This window comes from Chelon labrosus (genome assembly GCF_963514085.1).
Source record: "Chelon labrosus genome assembly, chromosome: 2".
Taxonomy (NCBI): domain Eukaryota; kingdom Metazoa; phylum Chordata; class Actinopteri; order Mugiliformes; family Mugilidae; genus Chelon; species Chelon labrosus.
The window spans coordinates 27,399,957-27,426,604 of NC_140338.1; the positions used below are offsets into that span (position 1 = coordinate 27,399,957).

A 26,648-nucleotide genomic window follows, 5' to 3' on the forward strand; every position below is an offset into this window, starting at 1 on the left:
AGAGATCCGCCCTTCTACCGCGCGCATCAGCAATGGAAAAGAAACATGCAATGGAAATGGAGGTGGAGTCGTTACGCAAAAAATTGGAGAAAATACAAATAGAAATGGAGATCGAAGCTTCAGCTGCTGAACTAGCAGTGTTGAGAGCATTTTCAGAACAAGATGGAATGGAATCTTATTTTGAAAGGGCAGAGGAAAGAACTGAACTTCCTGGTGTAAGGCAAGCATCTATCATACCTGTGGAACCTGAACACTTACCTGCTGTAACGAGGGAAATTTCAGATGCACAACCTAATGGCACCAGCACACCAGCACAACATGCAATTAATGATAATTTGACTTTTCAGATTCCGCAAAAACAAAATGAAATATCTGAACTGTTAATACAACAAAGAGCAAGTCAACTTCCACTGAGAGAAATACCAGTTTTTGATGGTGATCCTTTGAAATTCAGTCTTTTCATGCATGCATTCAAGCACTGTGTGGAGGACAGAAGTGCATCTAAAGGGGATTGCATATATTATCTGGAAAGTTACACCAGAGGGCGTCCAAGAGACCTTGTGCAAAATTGCCTACATATGACTGCAGAAAGAGGATTTGAAACAGCTAAAGCTCTTCTAAAGGAACACTTTGGAGATGAAACAAAGATCACTGCAGCCTATATGGACAAGGTACACAACTGGCCTGTTGTCAAAGTGGAAAATGTTTCTTCACTTCAGGATTATGCCTTGTTTCTCCGTGGATGCAACAACACCATGGCTGATCTGCAGGACATGAGAGAACTGGGCATGTCTTCCAATCTCAAACTCATTTTGTTAAAACTTCCTTTTAAATTAAGAGAACGATTTAGACTCATTGCATATGACATCTGTGAGAATCAAAATCGCAGACCATGTTTCGATGATGTTGTTCGCTTTGTGGAACACCAGGTCAAAGTCTCGTCTGATGCAGTTTTTGGAGATATTCAAACATCAGAAAGAGGGATTTATGTCAAAAGGGACGTGTCTGCAGTGAAATCTAATGTGAGGAGAGAGAACTGCCACAAACGTCTGTGCTATTAACAAACAACAATGTCAAAAAACAAAGAAAATCAATTAAAGCAACATCAGTTGTTTATTCTGTTCACTATGTCACTCTGTGAATGACTGTCCGAAGTTCACAAAAATCAAACATTGTGAAAAAATCAACTTCTTAAAGGAAAAGAGAGCTTGTTTTGGGTGTCTTAACATTGAGCATTGGAGCAAAAATTGTGATAAGCGCATAACCTGTGAAAAATGCAAACAATGTCATCCAACAGCCTTACACATCCATGTTAAAAAGGTGGACAAGTCAGTGAGCACCAGGGACACCTGTGGCAATGAACCCGAGTCAACTGTAAATAACACACTGGTATCAGCTGAAACCTTTGGAAGCCAAACAGGGCCCGGGAGCAGTGGAATGCTGTCAGTCCTATCAGTTCAGGTAAAAACAAAAAAGGCAATAAAGTCATTCAAACCTATGCGTTTTTGGACGATGGATCAACATCTACATTTGCTCCGAAGATCTAATGCGAAAGCTAAACCTAAATGGAAAAAGATCAAAAATATACTTGCTAACAATGAGTTCCAAAACAGCTGTGTCAACATGCATTGTAAGTGGCCTGGAAGTATCCAACCTTAATGGAGAAAGGTAGTACAGTCTTCCAGATGCTTACACCCAAAAAACCATTCCAGTGAGCGCTTCAAATACAATCAACACTGAATTTCTCAGAAAATGGCCGTACCTTGATCACATATATTGCATTGCACTTGCACCCATTGCAATGCATTGCAATGGCACAGATAATTAGTTTTGATTGCAGTGGTGGTCCACAGAAAGACTGTTAGAGAAAAATAATGTTGGTATTAACAACAAATGTAATATAATACTGGTAATCTTTTAACTTTTCTTCTTGCAGCATCTCCCACCATTTCTGTAATTTTTCTATGAACAATCACTTCAAATCTCTGAATGCTGACCATCTCAGTGGACATCAAATGTTGGCATCAAGTTCAGATCAAGTCAGTCAACCATCAGCTTTTGTGTCAAGAGCAATTATAAATGTCAAGGGATGTGACCTTTGCATGTATTTGTGAAAGTATTTGAAGATTATTAGAAGATTTAGTCAGCAAATACAGTATGAGAATGGACAAATGAAAACAACCTGAATTAATATGCCATGTGTCCAGTCTATATAGCACTGAGTACTTAAGGGAACTGAACAAATCGCATTTTCAATGTTGACATTAAATTTACAATATCATATCATTCATATCAATCCGCTTTAATGGTTTTATTGAGTTTAGAGCTTAAACAGTTGAGTGAGAAATATACCATAGAGTGTCATACTGTGAGATAATATAATCACATTGATGTTATCATTTTATTCTATAATAAACTTCTATAAACTATGATGATTATTAAACCTATGAACACTGAATTAGCACACTATTGGAAATGTTCCTCGTGTTGCTGTAGCATCTTATTTAAGCAGTTAAGCTGAGTTAATTCAATAAGTATTGGTAAATGCTGAAAGCAACAACTGATCTAGCCAGATATAGAAAGGCTGCTGGGGGTTAAATGAGGTTTTGAAAATGACACATGCTCCTCCAGCTTCTATAACAAGTACTTTTTTTTTGGCACACTGTGTACGCTTAGTGTGAAGCACTGTCTACAAGGAAACCCATCTTTACTCAGCTGGGTTCAAACAAGGACATTCATTTTATTGTCATAGATCTCACCCACTGATAGTTGAATCTTGGTGTAGTTTCCAGCTCTCCACTGTGAGTCTGAACCACACCAGTACATCCCAGCATCACCTGCTTCCAGGTTTGTGATCGTCACAGAGAAGGAGTTGGAAGAAACATCATGTTGCAGTGTGAATCTGCTTTGACTCGTCACCATGTCCGTGCAGCTGTTGAAGTAGTCTCCCTTACAGAGAAACTTCCTGTTATTCTGGTGTTGTGATGGATATGGACACTGCAGAGTGACTGTGCTTCCCACAGTGCCACTCGTGACGTTTGTCTTAACACAGCACCACGCTGTCAGAAAGAGCACCAATATGTAAGAATCACTATGTCTAGTCTATGTGCAGGCCACATTAGAGATACATGTGCACGTGTTTAATGATTCTACTTTCCTTTAGTTGTTTAGTACATTTTGAGAAGGTGGAAAAGCTTTAGTCATCTTTGCTGTTCTACCAGACATTAAATAAGTTTACTGCAATAATATGAGGTATAACTGAGACCTCTAACCTTTGACCTCCAGCTCAACAGCAGAGAAAACATCCAGTCCACTGTTTCTATGGACACCACAAAGATACGACCCAGAATCCTCTTGGTTCAGGTTGGTAATGTTGACTGTGAATCTTCTTGACTCCTTGTCATCAGTCAGTGTGAAGCGTCCATTTTGTTTGCTGTCAGAGGTGATGACTGCCTGCTGCAGACATGTGGAGGGCTGCTTTCCTCTGCAGATGAACTTCAGGTTGTTCTGGTACTCAAACTCATACGAACAAATGATGGACACTGAACCTCCTTCATGACTTTGAATTTTATCCACATTGTTGCAGCAGCGGTCTGTCAAGAAGAAACAATATTTACTGGATGGATAACTGAATTGCGGACACACTTGTTAAATTTTATTTACCTTGTTCTAATTCCAGCTTTACTTCAGTGTAGATATCTTTTCCATACCTCTCCACCCCACACCAGTATTTCCCAGCATCCATAGACTGAAGATCAGAGATGGTCACTATGAAGGTTTGTTTCTTTTTGTCATCATAGATGGAGTATTTGTTCTTCTTTGTTTCTGACGTCGTAATAAGAACATCACTGTAGCCACAGTCGTTCTTGCACAGGTACTTCTCATAAGACTCATAACCCTGATCATAGGAGCAGGAAACGTTAACATCTCTGCCCACATATCCAAACACATGGATCACTCCTGCTGCTCTGGTCACATAACTGAGAACAACTGTGAAAAGAAAGATGACATGAAAAGGATATTTCTAACTTCCTGCTGTATAATGACCATTATCAAGTTGTGAACTTACTGCAGAGGATGAACAGGTCTTGAACGCTCCACATCTTTAACAGGAAAATATAAAAACTGAAGAGGTTGTTGTTTCAAACCACACTGTGTGAAATCTTTTGAGGAAACAACAGCGAGTTTAATGTTGAGCAGATTTCGATAGTCATTGGCCAAGTTGTTTGTCAATCTCATCTGAAGAGTAAATAGATTAATGTGAGCAAATATACTGTAGCTTCTCACACAAAGGAAGCTATGTAGGATTTTCTGCACGTTTATTAAAACCTGAACACAGACTACTGTCGGCCCAAGCCCATGCCAACACAATAAGCCTCGGTTTGTCTCTTGTATGTGGCTCTGAAAACTTTCTGTTCTTAAGGCATCTTCCGTCTCTTACGTGGTGCATTCACTGTCATCAGGAACATGAAGACACACTGTCCAACTGTAGCAACAATGTCAACTGATAGAACACAACAGAACTGAACACAAACAATGTGAGTTTATCAAACCAGCTCATTACAGTACACTATACAGTACATCCTTCAAAGTTTCAAAATAAAAAGCCTCCTGTTTGAAACTGAAGTTTTAAGCTTTCACAACTTTATTATACACATCACCAGCAGTTATCATCATTTACATGGTTCCAAACCACCAAAACAAATTTATTCTCCACAGCGGCAAATGGCGACGAAAGATGCTGCAGCTGTGACAAAGGTAAACTCAATTATTAAAGATTAAAGAGAATATTTACAATATTTTTATTTTATTATTTTTTTTAAAGTGAAGTCACTGAGTCACACTTTCAAATCATTTCCTCGCTATTAGTGATGTGCAGATCGATACTGAAATATCGATACCTCCGATACCAGATCTTTATGCTCAAAAATCGATTCTCAAATCAAAATATCGATACTTTTGATACTTCAGTCATTTGAAGTAATCTGTATCATTAACAGGAACACAGTGGAAAGTAACTAAACTGTTGATCTTGTCTAAATGATACGCGGTTGGTGGGAACTACTTTTTCTTCCGCCTGGGTTTGTGCATAAGCACAGCGGCATGCTGCTCAATTAGTCAATCACTCAGTCTGCAGACACAATAGCATAGCGTAAATGGATTCATGTGTGTAGCTATTTCAGCTCTTGTATTCTTTATGAAGCTATGATTTGAAATACACTACTTTTTTTAGATTTACCAGACACATTAGGTGTATTTGCACAAAGTATCGGTGTCGGATCAGTATCGCCGATACCAGCCTGAATTTTACTCAGTATCGGATCGGAAAGGAAATCGGTGGTATTGAACATCACTACTAGCTATTTCCACTTATGGTATGATATTAATCCCATACAAATACATACATAAATAAATATGACTGCAGCGTAAATTAACATTTTTTTGTGTGTGTTTACTTATTTTGTCTCTCTTATTTTATAATGATATAAAATGTATAAAACCCCAGTTGCAAGGAAACAGGCAACCACTGTAGCAAGTGTTGGTGCCACCCACAGTAAGGGTAATGACATACCAAGCCGTCTGTTGCTTGTTTTCCGCTGTCGTTCCGTCAGTAACCATCTGTGGTCCTAGTTCTAGTGGTTTGTCCAGCACTGTTGGCCATAGTCAGACCCCTGTTGCAAACTTTTCAGTCAGTTCAGCATGTTGAATATTCAGTGGAAGGAGTTGGTGAGAGAGATCACTCTGATTGGCTGTTCAGCTCAGAGAAGCAGGGAACTGGAACATAGGTTAAGAAAACATAGGTAAAGAAGAAATGCTGCATTTCAAAAGACACAGAGACAGATTTTACACTCAAATGCACAGTTATATTTACATCATCATGATCCTCTGTCTAGAATGAATGAACTGCAGATCAACTGATGATCAGCATGATTCAGGAGAGGACAGCTCTGTGCAAAGGTTTGTAGCTCTTCCTCGCTTCCTAGACTCCCAACTAATTGCAGCTTTTCCATTTTCCCAGCAGAGTTATTGCCTTTCACACAAACACAGAACCGATGTGACAACTGGCTGTAGTCTTTGTAGTGTTTCAAGTGCAACTTTCTGGACCAGACACAGGCCACTTGAAATGACGTTACATTCTGCCTTCTTTGTCATGTATTTCTTTGATGCTGGTTTGGTGCGTCCGTACATTAAGGGTGTATGGGTCAGCCAGAGAAGTAACTCTTGTTTTTACACTTTGGTCTTTGCATGGATTAAACAAAGAAGTTTGGAGCTCTGCTGCTGCTACAAACCCAGCTCTGAGCAAGCTGTATCTCCTGGATCATCACAAATCTATAAAAAAAGAATAACATATGATAATCAGCCACAGAGACAGAGCAAGGGACTGAAGACATTTTTATCAGTTTTCATTTGTGGTCAGATTAAGATTGTTTTTCTTAGGATTGACAACAGTCACATAAGCAGTGCCACATTTAGTGCGACTTCATTAAGTGCTAATATGCTAACAGTGGCTAGTAAGATGGGGGGTGGGGTAGCCACATAAGTGACGATGATTGGCTAAGGTATGGTTAGATTTCATGGTAAGCCAGTCAGCGGCAGGCCAGTGTTCAGTTGGGCGGGTGTTGTTTACACACAAACGCACGCATAGCAGTATCACACAAGTGATCAGAGATAGACTGCAGCAATTGGAGCATTCAGAGGTAAAGTTGCTGTTTTCAAGGTGGAAGTATAGGCACTACTTTAACCTCATTGAGGTAAAAGGCAAGAACGTACACATGAAGTGTACATTATGCTCAGAAAAAAATTCTAATTCTTAGACGTATTTAAACATATATATATTAAAGTAACGCAATAGTTACTTTCCCTGGTAACTAGTTACTTTTATAGTGGAGCAATTCAGTTACTAACTCAGTTACTTGTTGGGAGAAGTAATAACTATAACAAATTACTTTTTAAAAGTAACATGCCCAACACTGACGATAGAACATTAACCACGTCGTTACAGCAGCTGTCTTTGAAGACAACACAAAATCAGAGGGCACAAGTTCAGAAATGACAAGCGTCCCAGGAAAGACACATCCATTAATAATGTTTCTAGATTAACATGGACACTGTGGTTTATACAGAGTCATCCCTCATACACCATCCTAATCACATGCAGTCATGTCAAATACCATGACAGAAAATAGTTCCTACAAATCTGACCTCTGTTCAGTTTGAATATTACAGTAATACATGGTTACCTGTTGATGTCTCTGTTTTCCCTAACTGAGTCAAAGGTTTGAACTGAGAGTGTTCGTATCATGTAACATGTAAAGACAACAATACTAATGTAATGCTTCATGGACAAGTAAACTCTCTGTGTCACAGTTATATTTATTTATTTACAGAAATGACTGCATTTGGTGGATACATTTACTCACATGAGGATTTCAGATGCATTAAACACCACTGGCAGCTGCTAACTGAGACGATGCAAACCCAGTTAGGACTGGTGTCTGTCATATTAGCTACAGTACATATCTGTTGTTGTGATGAAGTTTTGGTAGGTACACTGTTGATCCTCATCTGCGTTCATTTCATGGCTCACCGTGCTCTGAGGAACTGATGAGCCAGCGTCTAAGTATGCTGCCTCTTCACAAGAATCATAAATCTACAAAGAACATGAGACAGATAAATAGATGAGACTGATGGTTAGTCGTTGTATACAGACTGATAGCTGGTTAATACTGTTTCATTATACAGTATCTGTCTCTCTGGCAGCAGACCCTAGATATCTAACCAAGACATGTACAGGTCAGACTGTCATTTAGCAACAATATGCATATTCTAACACCAACGTTTACTCACGTCATTGGGTCTCATCTCCACTCCTGCTTCAGCACTGTTCATTACAGTCATATTGAATTTACAGATTATGTTTTTAAAAGCAATAATGAGAACAGATGTTAGGATCAGCAGTGCAGCCACAACTGCAGGGAGAGTGTAAACCAAAAGTGTCATATCTGGAAAATAAATAAAACATACAGAATATAGTTAACAAATACACACTTACTCTATCCTTCCTGTTCAGTTGTCATTAATAGAGATAGAGACACACACGCACATGCACACGCACACACGCACACACCTTCAATGTGTTTGGGGGTGCTATATGTTGAGTGTGACGTGACAGGTTCCTCAGTGATGTTAGTGGTCTCAGTGCTGGTTTCCTGTGGAGAGGCTGTCAGAGAAAAAATGCACTAAAGACTCTCTATAAAGTTATCACTTCAAATTGAAAAAATGGTACTATGTGACATGATGAACATAATGAAGCATTATTATGACCTCTGACCTTCAACCTCCAGCTCAACAGCAGAGAAAACATCCAGTCCACTGTTTCTATGGACACCACAAAGATACGACCCAGAATCCTCTTGGTTCAGGTTGGTAATGTTGACTGTGAATCTTCTTGACTCCTTGTCATCAGTCAGTGTGAAGCGTCCATTTTGTTTGCTGTCAGAGGTGATGACTGCCTGCTGCAGACATGTGGAGGGCTGCTTTCCTCTGCAGATGAACTTCAGGTTGTTCTGGTACTCAAACTCATACGGACAAATGATGGACACTGAACCTCTTTCATGACTTTGAATTTTATCCACATTGTTGCAGCAGCTGTCTGTCAAGAAGAAACAATATTTACTGGATGGATAACTGAATTGCAGACAATTATTTACCTTGTTCTAATTCCAGCTTTACTTCAGTGTAGATATCTGTTCCAGTCCGGCTCACCCCACACCAGTATTTCCCAGCATCCATAGACTGAAGATCAGAGATGGTCAGTGTGAAGGTTCGTTTCTTTTTGTCATCACAGATGGAGTATTTTTTCTTTGTTCTGACATTGTAATAAGAACATCACTGTTGCCACACTTGTTCTTACACAGGTACTTCTCATAAGACTCATAACCCTGATCATAGGAGCAGGAAACGTTAACATCTCTGCCCACATATCCAGACACATGGATCACTCCTGCTGCTCTGGTCACATAACTGAGAATAACTGTGAAGAGAAAGATGAAATGAAAAGGATATTTCTAACTTCCTGCTGTATAATGACCATTAACAAGGTGTGATTCTCTGCCATCAGCTCCTTCTATTATAGTTAATACTAAAACAGATATATTTACTCATTTAATGTCAAGAACTTACTGCAGAGGATGAACAGCAGGTCTTGAACGGTCCGCATCTTTAACAGGAAAATATAAAAACTGAAGAGGAAGTTGTTTTAAACTACGCTGTGTGAAATATTTTGAGGAAACAACAGTGCGTTTGCTATTCAACACATCTGATGGCTACATTTAGCCACGCACAACACTTGATGTGGGTTGTTCAATGGTGTGGTGGTTAGTAGTGATGCCTCACAGCAAGAAGGTTCCGGGTTTGAATCTGTGCCATGCATGTTCTGCCTGTGTCTGTGTGCGTTCTCTCCGGGTAAGTGAGTGTATGTGAGTGTGTATGGTTGTCTGATAGACTGATGACCTGTCCAGGGTGTACCCCACCTCTCGCCCGATGATGGTGATGTTCAGTAATGCAAATGATAAAATACGGAAATTCCTCAGTTCTGTATTTATGTCAACAGTATTAACAAGGGTTAAATGATGACCTCAATGATGAATTAATTTTTGAAAAGATGAGGAGGAAAATGCTTTAGGATTTCGTAAAAATAAATGCAATCTGTGAATGGGATTGCTTGTGAGGTACGTTTTAGAGCCGGGCTATTCAATTGGCAGAATTTTCTACATCTTGTTATGAGCAAAGACGTCACATCATTACGAGTGGCTGTAAGAGTAGTTGACCGAGACTGATTGTTAAGGTGTCTGATGTTCATTTTTATAGGAGCAATCCTACCTAGCCAGGAAAAAGGGAGAAAGTGGGTGTCACATGCACTCCTAATTAAATGAAACCGGTGGGGGACCAGTGGAACGGGAAAGGCTCAGCCATGTCTGGAACACGTGTTAACGACCCAGGGGCATAACCTTGGATTTTGCAAAGTTAATTTTATATCCTGAAAAGACACTGAACGATGAAATGACCTTAATCACGCAGGGAACAGAAGTTTGGGGTTGTGATAAATGTATCAAACTGTCATCCGCGTATAAGGAAATCTTGTGGATCTCAGCCCATTAGTCAGAACCTCCACTGTCGGAGTATTATACAGAACATTAATCCAGGTCACAAAATTATCGCCGAGGCCAAATTCCTCCAAAGCGTCGAACAAATACTACCACTCGACCCAGTCGAATGCTTTCTCTGCATCGAGAGACAGCACAAGGGCTGGGTCCCTACAGCTTGAGCATAGACAGCAGAGGGTCTAAAAGAATACCACTAAACTCCTTATGAAACTCACGTCCAAATCCATCTGGCCCTGGGGCCTTAACGGATCTCCAGTCATGCTCTGGTTCAGTGAAACAAGACTTAATTATGGAACAAAATATTCCAATCTCAAAGTAAAAGTATCAATAAAACCTTGTAAAAATCCATCCTGCATACAAATTCTGAAGAAAAGTAGGAGATAAACTTGTCATCTCTGAGGAGATAAAGTTGAAATCTCCAGCGCTGTGACAATGCCTTGTCCTCAGTGAGAGAATATATCAAATAAAGGTGGGCATGGTCTGATAACACAATGTTGCTTATAGAACATGATAAGACAAGAGACATTTTTGAGGAGGGGATGAAAAAGTAATCAATTCTGGTATAGTTTTTATGTGGGGGCAAAAAAAGTGAACTCTGAATCAGTAAGATGAAGCTGCCTCCACACATCAGAATATTCAATGTCATAACATATATTAGTGAGAACCCTCAATTTCTTAGGAGGAGGAGAAATGTCAGATGGAAGTTTGTCAAGAGAGGGATTAAGGTCACAATTGAAATCTCCTCCCACAAAAGAGTAACCTGAATAATTAATAATGTTGTGAGTCATTACGCTCAGAGCTTTAGCAAGGGCAGGGTCAAGTTTGGCCTGGTCGCCATCTTGTGTATCATTACCGGGCTCGGATGGGACATCTTTTTTGTCTTTATTTCCTCTGGTTCTTCCCATTTTGTTGAAAGATTGTGGCCAATAGTTTTCCAAAGGACATAGCCTGTTGTGTTCATAACAAAAATAGCTTATAGTGCACAGTTGTTGTCAGGATAATGAGAAAATTAGCACAGAGTGGTACAGAGCTCTAGCAAAAGCGTCTGCTCAGCTCACCGCCATCACGTGACCCCCTCACACAGGGTTAACATCAGCACCCTGTCAGCCCCTATGGTCCAGAATTCTGTACTTTAATTACACACTCACATTCCACACAATGAAGGGAAGAAGGACGATCCAAGTGAAAGCACAGCCAGGCATGTACAGTCCACTGCTTTATTTTAACCAACCATCAACACAGGCAGGCAGATTGGTAAATGATCAAAATGTCAAACTTAGAGCAGAAAACATTTATGCAGTATAAATACACAAGTAAGCAACATTTATGGACTCATTCATGCTTGTTAAATTCAATCTTGTATCTCTTTTAATGATGTAACAGTGAAGCTGTGTAACAGAGAGACTGTATGTTTAGTAGAAAGTTGGATGTCCAGGCTTTTCTGGAGAAAGCTCCAGCCCTGGTTGGACCCTTGAGTATCAAACTCTGTTTACTGGAAGTTAAACTGACTGGACAGGTGTGACCAGCTGACGGTCTTTTGAAGATCCCTGCGTATTTTTTTTTTGTTTCTCTGTTTGAAAATCTCCAGTCATGCTCTGGTTCAATGAAACAACACTTAATTATGGAACAAAATATTCCAATCTAACGTAAAAGTATCAATAAAACCTTATAAAAATCCATCCTGCATACATTAAGTAAAAGTACAGAAGTATTATAATAGACCCTACTTCAGGTAACAATAGTGAAAGTACTCAATCTAAATCCCTCATGAGGGTTTATAAGCTAGGACAATGCTAAACTGGACATTTGGCGCATGACATGGAGGCCCAATCAGACCATACGAAAACAATTCCAGTTACTGGATCTGTTACAAACATGTAGGGCAGTAAAAAGTATAAAGCATGGGAACCTGTAATATTCATTACTACACATTTTATATACAGAAGGTACATTTTGGGTATTTGGCTAAAGTGGTTACCCACAATTTCAAACAAGGAATGTAGATTGCATTATCAACACTGAACACTACTAGGTATTAGCAAATGTGTATCTGAGTAAAAGCCATGAATATACAGTATACATAATAACTACATCTCGAAATTCACCTGTAATTAGACACATGGAAATTTTCATTACAGTAGATTTCTTCCGTTGCTGTGACGTTTTCATAGTCTGGTTGGTCGTCATCTGCGTCGCCGTAGTCGTGACAGGCACCCTGCAGTTTGGAGGTCGTCTGCTTTGAGAACACTGCAGTTTCTTGATTGGCATACATCTGAAACAGAAGCAACAAACAACAAACACTGTTTAGCAAGTTTGTTTATTTGTCCTGCTAGCCAGCTAGCTAGCCCTGGATAAATGTTAGCTAAGTGGCTAGGATTTGTTCGTTATAAACTCAGCTTTGGTGTTTGCTTCATGAAAGTTGGCTAATACAAAATTAGTATGTCTCATGTTATGAACTGTCTGTCCTGCCATGGTCATAACTGACTGACTCCAGACCCCATTATTCATATTCATATTATTATTTTTATTGTCAGGGCCGTTTCTAGCTTCGTGGGGGCTCTTCCTAACCCTTAGATGGATTCAAGGAGTGTTATTGTCATTACACACATGTTGGTACATGAGGTGGAACGAAATTAGTTACCCTGCTCCCGGTGCAAGCCAAAGCAGAAACAGTAAAAGTAAGAGTATAAAAATAGAATACAATTAGCTAACTGAGTATAAAAAATAGGCAAGTAAGTAATATAAATATGGAAAGTGACAGTTGTGCACTACTGGAGTCTGTGCAAAACGACTGCATTCAGTGCAAAATGTATCTGTGGTTGGTTGTTTTCATGAGCATCTTAAATTGAGCCAGTGCTGTCAGTGTCAGTGTCAGTTTTCTCTCAGATATTTGACACTTAACATTATTTTAGCATTACTTAGGATTTATTTTCAAGTTTAGTGTGTATTTTATAGGCCTCATTAGAAGTGTGCTACTGTTTTATAATTTAAATAAATATTTTAAAGGTTTATCTTTTAAGTGATTTATAAATATGAGGAATTGTGTTTATTTTAGACTACTGTGTCAGTAGATCATTTATCTTATCCTATGTGTAAATTAATGCAGAAAACTCTTAAAAGTGACAACTTTGTAATTGGGTACACTGTACATCACGATGTTTAATATAAAAACAGATTTATTTAAATTTTCTGTATTACAGCAACATCACTGCATTTATAAAATAGGAATATGCGCTAATGATCTATTTTGCTTGATAACCTAAGGAGCCTTGTCTTTGCAGGAGCAATTCTAAAATATTTTAGAGTTCCAGATGTTGAGCCAGAGGGATCTTCTGAACTTTCTGACCAGGAAGCTCCAGGACAATCACATTAACACATAAACTGTTATTATTACTTTGATTAAGTATATTAGGTGTTATGCTGATAAGTGACTGTGATGTTAAATCAGCATTATTTTTAGTGTTGTTTTGTTTTGATTGTTGCACTTTAAAATAAATGTTGGTTTGTTGTATTTTTTTATTTAAAGTAAACATTTTTATAAACACCTAAAATCTGTTTTATTTATTGACATATAGAGGATTGTTGTTTTCCTTGTATTATAGTTTTTTATCAGTTTAACTTGCCTGTGTGGCTCAACTTAAGATGCTCATGTAGTGTAATAGACAACCAACCACAGAAACATTTCGCACTGAATGCAGTCGTTTCGCACAGACTCCAGTAGTGCACAATTGTCACTTTCTATATTTATTTTACTTACTTGCCTGTTTTTTATACTCAGTTAGCTAATTTTATTCTATTTTTTTTACTTTTACACTTTCCGCTTTGGCTTGCACCGGGACCAGGGTAACTAATTCCGTTCCACCTCATGTACCAACATGTGTGTAATGACAATAAAACTCCTTGAATCCATCTAAGGGTTAGGAATCTCTTCATCATAGTTAGACAAACTAGGGGCCCCCAAACAGCATCTCGCATAGGGCCCCCACGAAACTAGAAACAGCCCTGCCACACGTACAATGCGAATGGAACTCAAGGGATTGGGACTGAACGGCTGTGTTGACTTAAGAAAACCACTAATCAGTGAGGCTAACTGGAAAAAAAAGGCGTCAATTTGCTCGGGAGCTTAAAGACTGGACTCTGGAGCAATGGAAGAAGGTCATGTGGTCTGATGAGTCCAGATTTACCCTGTTCCAGAGTGATGGGGGCATCAGGGTAAGAAGAGAGGCAGATGAAGTGATGCACCCATCATGCCTAGTGTCTACTGTACAAGCCTGTGGGGGCAGTATATGATCTGGGGTTGCTGCAGTTGCTCAGGTCTAGGTTCAGCAACATTATGTGCCCAAATAATGAGGTCAGCTGACTACCTGAATATACTGAATGACCAGGTTATTCCATCAGTGGATTTTTTCTTCCCTGATGGCACGGGCATATTCCAAGATGACAATGCCAGGATTCATGCATGGGGCTCAAATTATGAAAGAGTGGTTCAGGGAGCATGAGACATCATTATATAGGAAAACCACTCACACAGATCAGCGCTTATTATTTGATTCCCACCACCCCCTGGAACACAAAATAGGGGTCATCAGAACTCTTCAGCACAGAGCACAGACTGTACCCACAAGACTGGCAAGGAGAAGGAACAGAAACACATCAAATGGACACTCAAGACATGTAGATATCCCAACTGGGCCTTTGTCAAAGGCTCAAAAAGATATCCCAAAAAGGACAGAGAGGAGGAATACAACAAAAGGAAGAACATCGTCATCCCCTACGTGGCTGGAGTATCCGAAAAACTCGGGCAGAATTTTCAGAAAACACAGCATTCCAGTTTATTTCAAACCAGGGAATGCACTCAGGCAAAGACTGGTCCACCCTAAAGACAAAACACCCAGGCAGAAACAGAGTAATGTGGTGTATGCTGTTCAGTGCAGTGAGGAGTGTATGTACAGACTTACACATTGGGGAAACCAAAACCAGACAACCCATCTACAAACACATGTACCAACACAGGAGAGCCAGCTCATCAGGAAACGATTCAGTGGTCCATCTACACCTGAAGGACAAAGGACACTCCTTTGAAGACAACAACGTCCAAATCTTAGCCAGAGAATACCGGTGGTTTGAAAGAGGAGTACAGGAAGCCATCTATGTCACACTGGAAAACCCTTCTCTAAACAGAGGAGGTGGACTGAGATTTAATCTGCCAGCTATTTACAATACAGTTTTAACTTCTGTCCCCAAAACGTTTCAAACTCATTCACACCTTGAGCCTGGAGTCTCTGATGGACAAGGGTCGTTAGAGCACCATTCATAGGGAAAGAGGACAAGGACAAAACAGTCCCCCCCTCAACGACAGGTAAGTACCCAACCGTTAATGGAAATTAACTGCACCGGTTTCTGGTTGTTAACACAAGCAAGTTTCAGTAGGAGTTTCTATTTAAACCTCAAACTTCCCACCAGTCTCCTAGAACTGAAGAAGCTACTCGGATGAGTGGTGAAATGTCTTCTCAAAAAACTCTACAAGTCCAGTTGCCTTTTTTGAACCTTTTTGGATATAACATGACATGGAAGACTGAGAACCTTCACAGACATGTGCTGGAGAAGGCTTTGTGCAGTGGTCAGACTCTGCCATCATCAATACAAGATCTTGGTGAAAAATAGTGCAACACTGGATGGAAATAAATCTTGTGACATTGCAGAAGCTTATCGAAATAATGCCACAGAGAATATGTGCTGTAATCAAAGCTAAAGATGGTCCAACAAAACATTACAGTGGATGACCTTTTTTTTTTGGTGGCTACTTTTTTTCGGTCAGGCAGTGCATTTTAAAATCCAGTGATTAGTAATTATTTAAAAAATTAACATTATTTGATTTACTACATTAGTAAAAAGCTCTTTTTGCATTTTGGGGTGATCCAGCAACCTTTAGATTACCTATGTCCTACTAACAATAAAATCATCAGGGAGTTGTTTTGTGTCAGACATGACAACTAATTAAAGCTAGACTTTCAACATTTACTTTCTTACCTCTGCTGCACCTTCTGCTACGCCTGCTGCCTGGGACTGTCCGATGATGCCCACTCCAGCTTCTGAGAAAACACATAAAAAAATGGTCACACATTTGTCTGTGTATAAATACAGCATTTCCATGCACTGTGAAATATACCTTGCACTTTGTGACATTTATACTTATGAACTATGACCAGGACCACTATCAGTATGAGCAGCAGAGCAGGTACAATGACAGCCACATAGAGTGAACCATCTGAAAAACAAAAACCACAAACAGAGCAGGGTAAAAATATACACTTACTGAAAGCACATTGCAGTTTCAAGAGTCCACAGCAGAAGTGGCACTGACTATCAGAGCTGCAGCCTCACTTCTTTCCTTTTTATTTATGGTGGTTGTGTATTTTAACTTCACAGTTCTTTTAACAAGTGGATATTTAATTGACTCACGTTCACTCACTGGAGACAATAACTGTAGAACCATAAAACCTCAACCAAAACCAACCCTTGTTTATCACATATGTTTGATCTTACCTCAGTGACACACACACACACACACACACACACACACACATACCTTTAAGTAGTTTGCCAGCAGAGTATGTTGAATTAGTTGAATTAGTTTTGACAGTTTCCACAGTGAAGGTTGAGATTACAGTCATGGTCGGCAGAAAGACTGTCAGAGAAAAATAATGTTGATGTATATATTGCTCAGAAGGTTTAAGTGTTTTTTAATCAGTCAGACAGTTCACTACACCACCACAGAAATGTCTCAACATCTTTCTGATAATTGATAATAGATGGTTATCTCAACAACTGAGGTTGTTGCACTGACATTTTTAACAGACACTGGTTCCAGAAAAAAATGGAATATAATACTGGTGATCTATTAACTTTTCTTCTTGCAGCATCTCCCACCACTTCACCACTTTGTTCTGTAATTTTTCTATGAACAAACACTTCAAACCTCTGAATGCTGACCATCTCAGTGGACATCACATGTTGGCATCAAGTTCAGATCACTAAGTCAACCATCAACTTTTGTGTCAAGAGTAATTATAAATGTCAAGGGATGTGACCTCTGCATGTATTTGTGAAAATATTAGAAGATTATTATAAGATTTAGTCAGCAAATACAGCATGAGAATGGACAAATGAACAACCTGAATTAATATGCCATGTGTCCAGTCTATATAGTGAGTACTTTAGGGAACTGAACAACTTGCATTTTCAATGTTGAAGTTAAATTTACAGTTCAAATGAATCCACTTTAATGGTTTTATTGAGTTTAGAGCTTAAACAGTTGAGTGAGAAATATACCATAGAGTGTCATACTGTGAGATAATATAATCACATTGATGTTATCACTTTATTCTATAATAAACTTGTATAAACTATGATGATTAATAAACCTATGAACACTGAATTAGTACACCATTGGAAATGTTCCTAGTGTTGCTGTAGCATCATATTTAAACAGTTAAGCTGAGTTAATTCAATAAGTATTGGTAAATGCTGAAAGCAACAACTGATCTAGCAAGATATAGAAAGGCTGCTGGGGGTTAAATGAGGTTTTGAGAATGACACATGCTCCTCCAGCTTCTATAACAAGTACTTTTTTTGGCACACTGTGTACGCTTAGTGTGAAGCACAGGAAACTCATCTTTACTCAGCTGGGTCCAAACAAGGACATTCATTTTATTGTCATAGATCTCACCCACTGACAGTTGAATCTTGGTGTAGTTTCCAGCTCTCCACTGTGAGTCTGAACCACACCAGTACATCCCAGCATCACCTGCTTCCAGGTTTGTGATCGTCACAGAGAAGGAGCTGGAAGAAACATCATCTTGCAGTGTGAACCTGCTTCGACTCGTCACCATGTCCGTGCAGTTGTTGAGGTGGTCTCCCTTACAGAGGAACTTCCTGTTATTCTGGTGTTGAGGTGGATACGGACACTGCAGAGTGACTGTGCTTCCCACAGTGCCACTCGTGGCGTTTGTCTTCACACAGCACCACACTGTCAGAAAGAGCAACAATATGTAAGAATCACTATGTCTAGTCTATGTACAGGCCACATTAGAGATACATGTGCACGTGTTTAATGATTCTACTTTCCTTTAGTTGTTTAGTACATTTCGAGAAGGTGTAAAAGCTTTAGTCATCTTTGCTGTTCTACCATACATTAAATAAGTTTACTGCAATAATATGAGGTATAACTGAGACCTCTGACCTTTGACCTCCAGCTCAACAGCAGAGAAAACATCCAGTCCACTGTTTCTATGGACACCACAAAGATACTGTACGACCCAGAATCCTCTTGGTTCAGGTTGGTAATGTTGACTGTGAATCTTCTTGACTCCTTGTCATCAGTCAGTGTGAAGCGTCCATTTTGTTTGCTGTCAGAGGTGATGACTGCCTGCTGCAGACATGTGGAGGGCTGCTTTCCTCTGCAGATGAACTTCAGGTTGTTCTGGTACTCAAACTCATACGGACAAATGATGGACACTGAACCTCTTTCATGACTTTGAACTTTATCCACATTGTTGCAGCAGTTGTCTGTCAAGAAAAAATAAAAGCACATGACACAAGCGCATTGTTTTTTTTTCAATCAATTTTACATGTTGTATAATCTAAACTGTGGGAATGCTTTATTTATTTACCTTGTTCTAATTCCAGCTTTACTTCAGTGTAGATATCTTTACTATTCCGGCTCACCCCACACCAGTATTTCCCAGCATCCATAGACTGAAGATCAGAGATGGTCACTGTGAAGGTTCGTTTCTTTTTGTCATCATAGATGGAGTATTTGTTCTTCTTTGTTTCTGGCGTCATAATAAGAACATCACTGTTGCCACAGTCGTTCTTACACAGGTACTTCTCATAAGACTCATAACCCTGATCATAGGAGCAGGAAACGTTGACATCTCTGCCCACATATCCAGACACATGGATCACTCCTGCTGCTTTGGTCACATAACTGAGAACAACTGTGAAGAGAAAGATGACATGAAAAGGATATTTCTAACTTCCTGCTGTATAATGACCATTAACAAGGTGTGATTCTCTGCCATCAGCTGCTTCTATTATAGTCAATACTAAAACAGATATATTTACTCATTTAATGTCAAAAACTTACTGCAGAGGATGAACAGCAGGTCTTGAACGGTCCACATCTTTAACACGAAAATCTAAAATCTGAAGAGGAAGTTAATTGTACTACGCTGTGTGAGATATTTAGAGGAAACAACGGTACACTAACTGTTTAACACATCTGATGTGGCTACATTTAACACCCACAACATGCATTGTGTGTGGCACAGTGGTGTGTACATGTGAGTGTGAATGGTTGTCTGTCTCTCTGTGTTAGCCCTTTGATACACTGGCGGCCTGTCCAGGGTGTACCCCGCCTCCTGCCCGATGACAGCTGGAATAGGCCCCCCCTGCGACCCTTCACAGGACAAGCGGTCACAGAAAATGAATGAATTAACATGTTATGTGTTCATTGTGTTTATGTTTGGTTCGTGTAAAATCTACCTGGACTTTTGTAGAGGACAAATGGTACACACAAAGAAAACATTTTCTTTGTTTTCCATCAAGTGGTTAGCAGTTGCTAAGAAACCAGCAGTCACTGTAGGATAGGATAGGATAGGATAGGTTTTATTTGTCACATGCACAGTTATACATAGTACAATGCAGCCAGTAGTAAAAAAGTACTACAGTAAAACAGTAATAATTGCACATAACACACAAGGTAAACAATATAAGTGTAAATGTAAAACTGAGAAAAATAAAACATAGACTGTAATATAAAATATAGACATAAACTCGAAATGTAAACTTAGAGGGGGTAGCTCATATATATACACACATTTACAGTATTGAAGCAGCTATGTGAGTAAAGTGCAGTGATGCAGTGGTATTTTTTATTATTATTTTTTTTTAAACTCTTTGTCTTTTTTTTTTCACAGAAAAAACAAAAAACAAAAAACAAAAAAACAGCATAAGTAAAAACAAGAGTACTGCATATACTCCATTGCTCTACAATAGAAATAAACAGCTTCAAATTACAGAGAGTGACGCGTGTAGAGTATGTAACAAGAAGAAAAACTAACAATAGTTATAAACTAACAAAAAGGGGGGGAACCATGATGCCCTATACTGTTCTCCATCATGATTACTGAGGCTGTGAGCTTTCAGTGAATCTGGTCCATTTTTCCCAGCGTTGATGCAGAGTCCTTGCTTCCAGTCTTAAGTAGAAAGTCAGTTTTTCCATAGAGTATAGCTCCTTGACAATGTCCAACCACTGCCCTGTGGTTGGCGGGTCAGCTTTTAACCAGTTTCTTGTGATGGCCTTTTTACTGGCCAGTATTAGAATTTTAAAAAGATAAGTGTCCTTGTTATGAATAATGTCCTCTGTCATCAGGCCCAGGTACAGGATTCGAGGGTCTCTAGGCACCTTATACTTTAAAATCACTTCCAGGGTCAGTGTAACTCCATCCCAAAATGGTTGCAGGTTTGAGCAGGACCAGAACACATGCGAGTGATTGGCACTCATCTGCCCACATTGTCTCCAGCATTGTTGTGGTAGACCCAGTTGTTTACTTTTAATATGAGGTGTGACGAAAAAGCGGATTAAGTTTTTCCAACCGAATTCCCTCCATCTTTTAGAGCAAGTGGAGGTTTGTTGAGTTCTGCAGATAGAGCGCCAATCACTCTCCGATAATTCAATGCCCAGCTCTGAATCCCATTTCAATTTCACATAAAGAGAATCCCTACCATTCCGTTTCTGTAGTCCTCTGTACAGTTTAGTTACGATCTTAGTCGGTGTTAGTTTATATGCACTTGTAAACACTTCAACCACTTCAGCGTCTTCTGCTGACAGTCTTTTTTTAATCTCAATATCAAAGAAATGTCTTAACTGTAGATATCTAAAAAAGTCTCCATTTACCAAATTGAATTCCTCTTTAAATTGTTGAAATGTTTTAAAACTCTTACCCTCCAAGAGAGTACATACAGCTGTCATCCCTCTTACTGTCCAGCTTGCAAAGACATTGTCCAGCACTCCAGGACCAAACCGAGGTGTGTGAGATGGCCAAACCAAGAGTTTAATTTCACTTTCCAAATTATATTTTCTCACAATTTCATACCAAATTTTTAATGAATTTTCAATTATTGAATTTTCCCCCTTTAGGTTTGTGTGATCAGCACCCCCCAGTCTAGCTTGAGGGTGAGAATGATCCACATTCAGTTCAATGTGTTTCCACCTGGCTTGGTAATCTGGAGAGCACCAATAGACGAGATACCTCATCTGGGCAGCATAGTAGTACTCTCTGAGATTAGGTACCGCAAGACCACCCTTTTCTCTGTCCAGTTGAAGCGTTTTAAATTTAACCCTTGGCCTAGCTCCTGCCCAAATGAATCTAGATAGTTGTTTATCCCATGCTATGAATTGAGATTCTGGGATTCTGGTTGGTAACGATAAAAAAAGATACAACAACCTCGGCAAAACGTTCAACTTCACTGTCTCAATCCTTGAACTAAAGTCTAATATTAGTGTTGACCATTTCCTCATATCTCTCCGAATCTTATCATTTATGGATTCATAATTTATTTCAAAAATTCTGTAACATTCTTGTGTGAGTAGTACCCCTAAATATTTTATCGACTTTGAATCCCACTTTATTTTATATTCCGATCTGATTGTTCTGCTTGGTGTGTAATTAAAGGAGAGGACCTGTGTTTTAGAAACATTCAGTTTATATCCAGATAACTGACCGTATTCCCTCAGAACTGACATGAGCCTAGGGAATGTTAATTCAGGATTTTGGAGGTAGGTGATGACGTCATCGGCAAAGAGTCCTATTACATGTTCCTCATTTGCCATGTTGATTCCTTTAATATCAGAGTTTTGTCTTATGGTTTGTGCTAAAGGCTCTATGAATATTGCAAAAAGTGTGGGGCTAAGGCAGCATCCTTGGCGGGTGCCCCTAAATAGCTTAAAACTGCTGGTCAGATGGCCATTAATTTTTATTCTAGCACTTGGCTCTGTGTAAAGAGCTTGTATACATCTGATGAACTTTTCATTAAAGCCAAGTTTCTCTAGCACCCCATATAGAAAAGGCCAGCAGACTCTGTCAAACGCCTTTTCGGCGTCAAGGCTGATCAGAGCTGCACTCAGATGTTTTTTGTTGATCTGTTCTATAATATGTAGGGTTCGCCTAATGTTGTCTTGAGTCTGGCGGCCTTTGATAAAACCTGTCTGATCCTCATGTATTAAATCAGGCAGGTAGTGTTCAATTCTTCTAGAGATTATAGAGGTAAACAACTTATAGTCTACGTTTAATATAGAGATGGGACGATAGGATTCACAGTTTTCTATATTTTTACCTTCTTTTGGAATGACTGATATCACTGCTTCTTTCCATGATGGTGGTGTTACAGCTTCATTTAATGTACAATTAAATGATTCTAACAGTAAAGGGGTGAGGTCTTCTTTGAAGATTTTATACCATTCATTAGGGTAGCCGTCGCTCCCAGGACTTTTATTTGATTTTAATTTGTTAATGGCTACGTCTAGCTCTTTCTTTGTAATAGGGGTGGTCAGCACATCATTTTGTACTTTCCCTATGGATGGAAGGTCTAACGATAGTAAATATTGTTTAAGCTTTCCATTGTCAGTATTATTAGGCTGTGAATATAATGATTTATAATAGGTTTGAAAGATATTATGAATTTCCTCTGGTTCATATGTTATCTCTTTAGTCAAGGGGTCTCTAATTTTATGAATGGTATTCCTCTTCTGTTGTGCCCTGAGGCGTTTTGCTAGAATTTTTGTTGCTTTTGGTCCGGATTCATAAAATTTCATTTTCTTTTCCAATTCCTCATTCAGAAGATCATCTATCTGCTTTTTTTGTACTTTAATCTTGTCTGTCAATCTCTTATCTTCATCTTTTTGTTGTTGTTTCTCTAATTCCCTCAATGTTTTCTCTAATTCGTCATATTTTAGCCTTTTCATCTTATTTAAATACGCTGTCCTTGAAATTAATTTCCCTCTCATTATTGCCTTTACTGTGTCCCACATGATGACTGGGCTCACCTGACTGTTCTTGTTATCCTCTATGCATTCGTTAATTTCCTCCTTAATCTCCTTTATAACAGTCTCCTTATTTAAAATACTAGTATTTAGTCTCCATAATGTGGTCTTCCGACTATTGTTTATATGGAAAGTTAAATAGATTACATTGTGGTCTGATATATCTGCTGTTCCTATTGAACAATCCTTCACTCTGTCTCTATCTACATTGTTCATCAAGAAAAGGTCTATTCTGGAATGAACCCGGTGAGTGGCTGAATAATGGGTAAAATCTCTTTCCTGTTGGTGAAGGCTCCTCCAGACATCAAATAGACCCATCTCTTTGATCAGAAAATTAAGATCGCTCGATTTATGTACTTTCTGCTTTTTAGTGCTCGTCGTATCCATTGAGTGGTTTAGAATTGTGTTCCAATCCCCAGCACAAACCAAAATCCCTTCACTTTCTGATTTTAACGTATCAAATAGAGACCTGAAGAATTTTCTATCACTTTCTGGAGGGGCGTATATATTAGCAAATGTGACGAGTACATTATCTATTCTCCCTTTAATAATTACATATCTGCCCTCCTTATCACACCTTTCTGAGCTCTGTTCAAAATTAAGGCTGTTAGAAATCAGAATTGCCACTCCTCTTCTACGACTGTTTACACATGAACTAAAGAAAGAATTTGAATAACCAAATGTTTTCAACTTTTCATGTTCTTTTTTAGACATATGTGTCTCTTGAAGAAAAATCACTTGTGCTTTATCTTTTTTCATTTTAGCAAGAACCTTTTTTCTTTTTACCGGGTTACTCAGACCATTCACATTCAAAGAAGCACACCTCAGATCACGTGACCCTATCATATACAGTCCGAAAATCAGCTGAGTCATAAATCCCCCAAAATAAGATCTGAACACAAAACAGTGAACGTGAACTTAAACAGGCCTCCAAACGTGGAGGGAAGTCTCCCTCACCTGTGACTCCGTTGGTGAGTCGAGGGTGAAGCCTCTCACTTAGAGAGGGCCCAAAGTCAAGAGTGGTAAAAGAGTTAGGTAACAAAAACTCTACCATCTTACAGGTCCAACAAGTTTCATTTAAGAGAAGCCGCTCCTCCCAGGTGTTGTGTATTTATTAAAGGCCAAAAGTAAATAATCACATTAAGCTGTGCGGCTTACGTCCCAGCTCCTGATTCCTCCGCTTGTTTCCTCTGGAACCCGAGGAGTTTTTCTCTCGCTCTCTGCGCTGCGGTCGAGCTCCTTTCCCGGGTGTTCGCTGCCAGCTTCCATCCCAGCCGCTCCGCCAGCTGTTTCTCCAGGCTGCTGTCCCCCTCGGTCGCCACTGGATCCTCTATTTGGAAACCTCGTTTCTTCAGATCCCTCCGTGCTTCCTGTGCGCTGTCATAAGTGCGGACCCCCGAGTCCCAGTGAATCCGCATCCGGGACTCCACACCATCACACCTCCTCCTCCATGCTTAACTGTTGAACCATGCATGTAGAGACCATCCGTTCACCTTTTCTGCATCGCACAAAGAAACAGTGGTTGGGAGCAAAGATCTCAAATTTGCACTCAGACCAAAGCACAGATTTCCACTGGTCTAATGTCCATGTGGCCCAAACAAATCTCTTCTGCTTGTTGCTTTTCCTTAGTAGTGGTTTTCTAGCAGCTATTTGACCATAGAGGCCTGATTGGCGCAGTCTCCTCTGAACAGTTGATGTATGTGTCTGCTACTAGAACTCTGTGTGGCATTGATCTGGGCTCTAATCTGAGCTGCTGTTAACTTGCAATTTCTGAGGCTGGTGACTCGGATGAACTTATCCTCAGCAGCAGAGGTGACTCTTGGTCTTCCTGTCAGCCAGTTTCGTTGTAGCACTTGATGGTTTTTGCAACTGCACTTGGGGACACACTCAAAGTTTTTGCAATTTTCCGGACTGACTGACCTTCAGTTCTTAAAGTAATGATGGACTGTCGTTTCTCTTTACTTAGCTGATTGGTTCTTGCCATAATAGGAATTCTAACAGTTGTAGGGCTGTGAGCTGTGTACCAACCTGACTTCAGTATAACACAATTGATGGTCCCAACCCCATTAAGAAGGCAAGAAATTCCACAAATGAACCGTGACAAGACACACCTGTGAAGTGAAAACCATTTCAGGCGACTACATCATGAAGCTTATTGAGAGAAGTCCAAGGGTTTGTAGCACTGTCAACGAAGCAAAGGGAGGAATCTAAAATATGAATCATATTTAGAGTTATTTCACACTTTTTGTTTGCTACATAATTCCATGATTCATAGTTTTGAGTGCAATAGTCCATCAGTGCAATAGTCCCAATACTCTCTCTCCCTCTCTCCTGCTCTCGCTCCACGGCAGCATGACCCAGCATCATCTGCTTTAAAGTCTGTGATTGTCACTGAGTAAAAACTGGAACAAAACTCATCTTGCACTATGAATCTGCAACATGTCGGTGCAGTTGTGGCCTTGATTTCTCTCATGAAGAACTTTAAGGCAGGACTGCAGAATTGAGTGATAATTTTCTGTAGATGCATAAATATGAGCAACGTATTACATAGACATGACTACTGGATGCAATGATAGTGATTAAAGTATTTATTTTAAAAAAACACAGCCTTGCAGATTTAACTTGATTCCTCTGTGATGATGATCAGGTATGAAATATTAACTGTAATAATAAAAGTCATCAGCAGAGAGTGCAGTTTGACACGTTAACCACAAGTCAGTTTGTTTTGTAGTGGTCCTGATCAGAAGCTCCACACAGATATGAAGAGAACTCCAAATCTATTTATCAGCAGTCGTTTTGTCATGAGGAACTTTTTACTTTTTACTTACACTGCTTGAAATGAGTGACCATCCTTAACATGTATATAACATGCACATGCGCCTAATATCTATATGTTTTGCATGTTAACTTTTTACTGTCAAAATCTCATGACTACAGATGAATGTATCCTCCAGACATATGTTGTTGAAAAATGATTAAAACACATCCATTAATAATGTTTTTAGACTAACATGGACACTGTGGTTTATACAGAGTCATCCCTCATACACCATCCTAATCACATGCAGTCATGTCAAATACCATGACAGAAAATAGTTCCTACAAATCTGACCTCTGTTCAGTTTGAATATTACAGTAATACATGGTTACCTGTTGATGTCTCTGTTTTCCCTAACTGAGTCAAAGGTTTGAACTGAGAGTGTTCGTATCATGTAACATGTAAAGACAACAATACTAATGTAATGCTTCATGGACAAGTAAACTCTCTGTGTCACAGTTTATTTATTTACAGAAATGACAGCATTTGGTGGATACATTTACTCACATGAGGATTTCAGATGCATTAAACACCACTGGCAGCTGCTAACTGAGACGAT

The 26,648-nt window shown here is 39.3% G+C and overlaps 2 protein-coding genes and 1 pseudogene across 3 annotated transcripts; all 3 read right to left on the reverse strand.

Annotated features, from left to right (window-relative positions):
* Positions 1-2,357: 2,357 nt before the first annotated feature.
* On the reverse strand, positions 2,358-4,103 carry LOC311494828 (polymeric immunoglobulin receptor-like; the record flags this gene model as incomplete). The annotated part of the gene is made up of 4 exons (XM_084554067.1): positions 2,358-3,059; positions 3,273-3,649; positions 3,711-3,990; positions 4,070-4,103. The coding sequence occupies 4 exons, from the start codon at positions 4,101-4,103 to the stop codon at positions 2,722-2,724; spliced, it is 1,029 nt and encodes a 342-aa protein (XP_084410193.1). The 3' UTR covers positions 2,358-2,721.
* A 3,016-nt stretch (positions 4,104-7,119) lies between these two features.
* Positions 7,120-18,867, reverse strand: LOC311494837 (polymeric immunoglobulin receptor-like; annotated as a pseudogene). The gene is made up of 7 exons (XR_014699917.1): positions 18,409-18,867; positions 17,896-18,195; positions 16,336-16,434; positions 16,189-16,258; positions 12,303-12,466; positions 8,712-9,034; positions 7,120-8,653 (listed from the first exon to the last, which is right to left on the reverse strand). The product of XR_014699917.1 is annotated as a polymeric immunoglobulin receptor-like (transcript).
* LOC311494844 (CMRF35-like molecule 5) lies at positions 18,831-19,351 on the reverse strand (the record flags this gene model as incomplete). Its single annotated transcript, XM_084554095.1, has 2 exons — positions 18,831-19,165; positions 19,315-19,351. 2 exons carry the CDS (start codon positions 19,349-19,351, stop codon positions 18,831-18,833), a joined length of 372 nt encoding a protein of 123 aa, XP_084410221.1.
* Between the last annotated feature and the right edge of the window lie 7,297 nt (positions 19,352-26,648).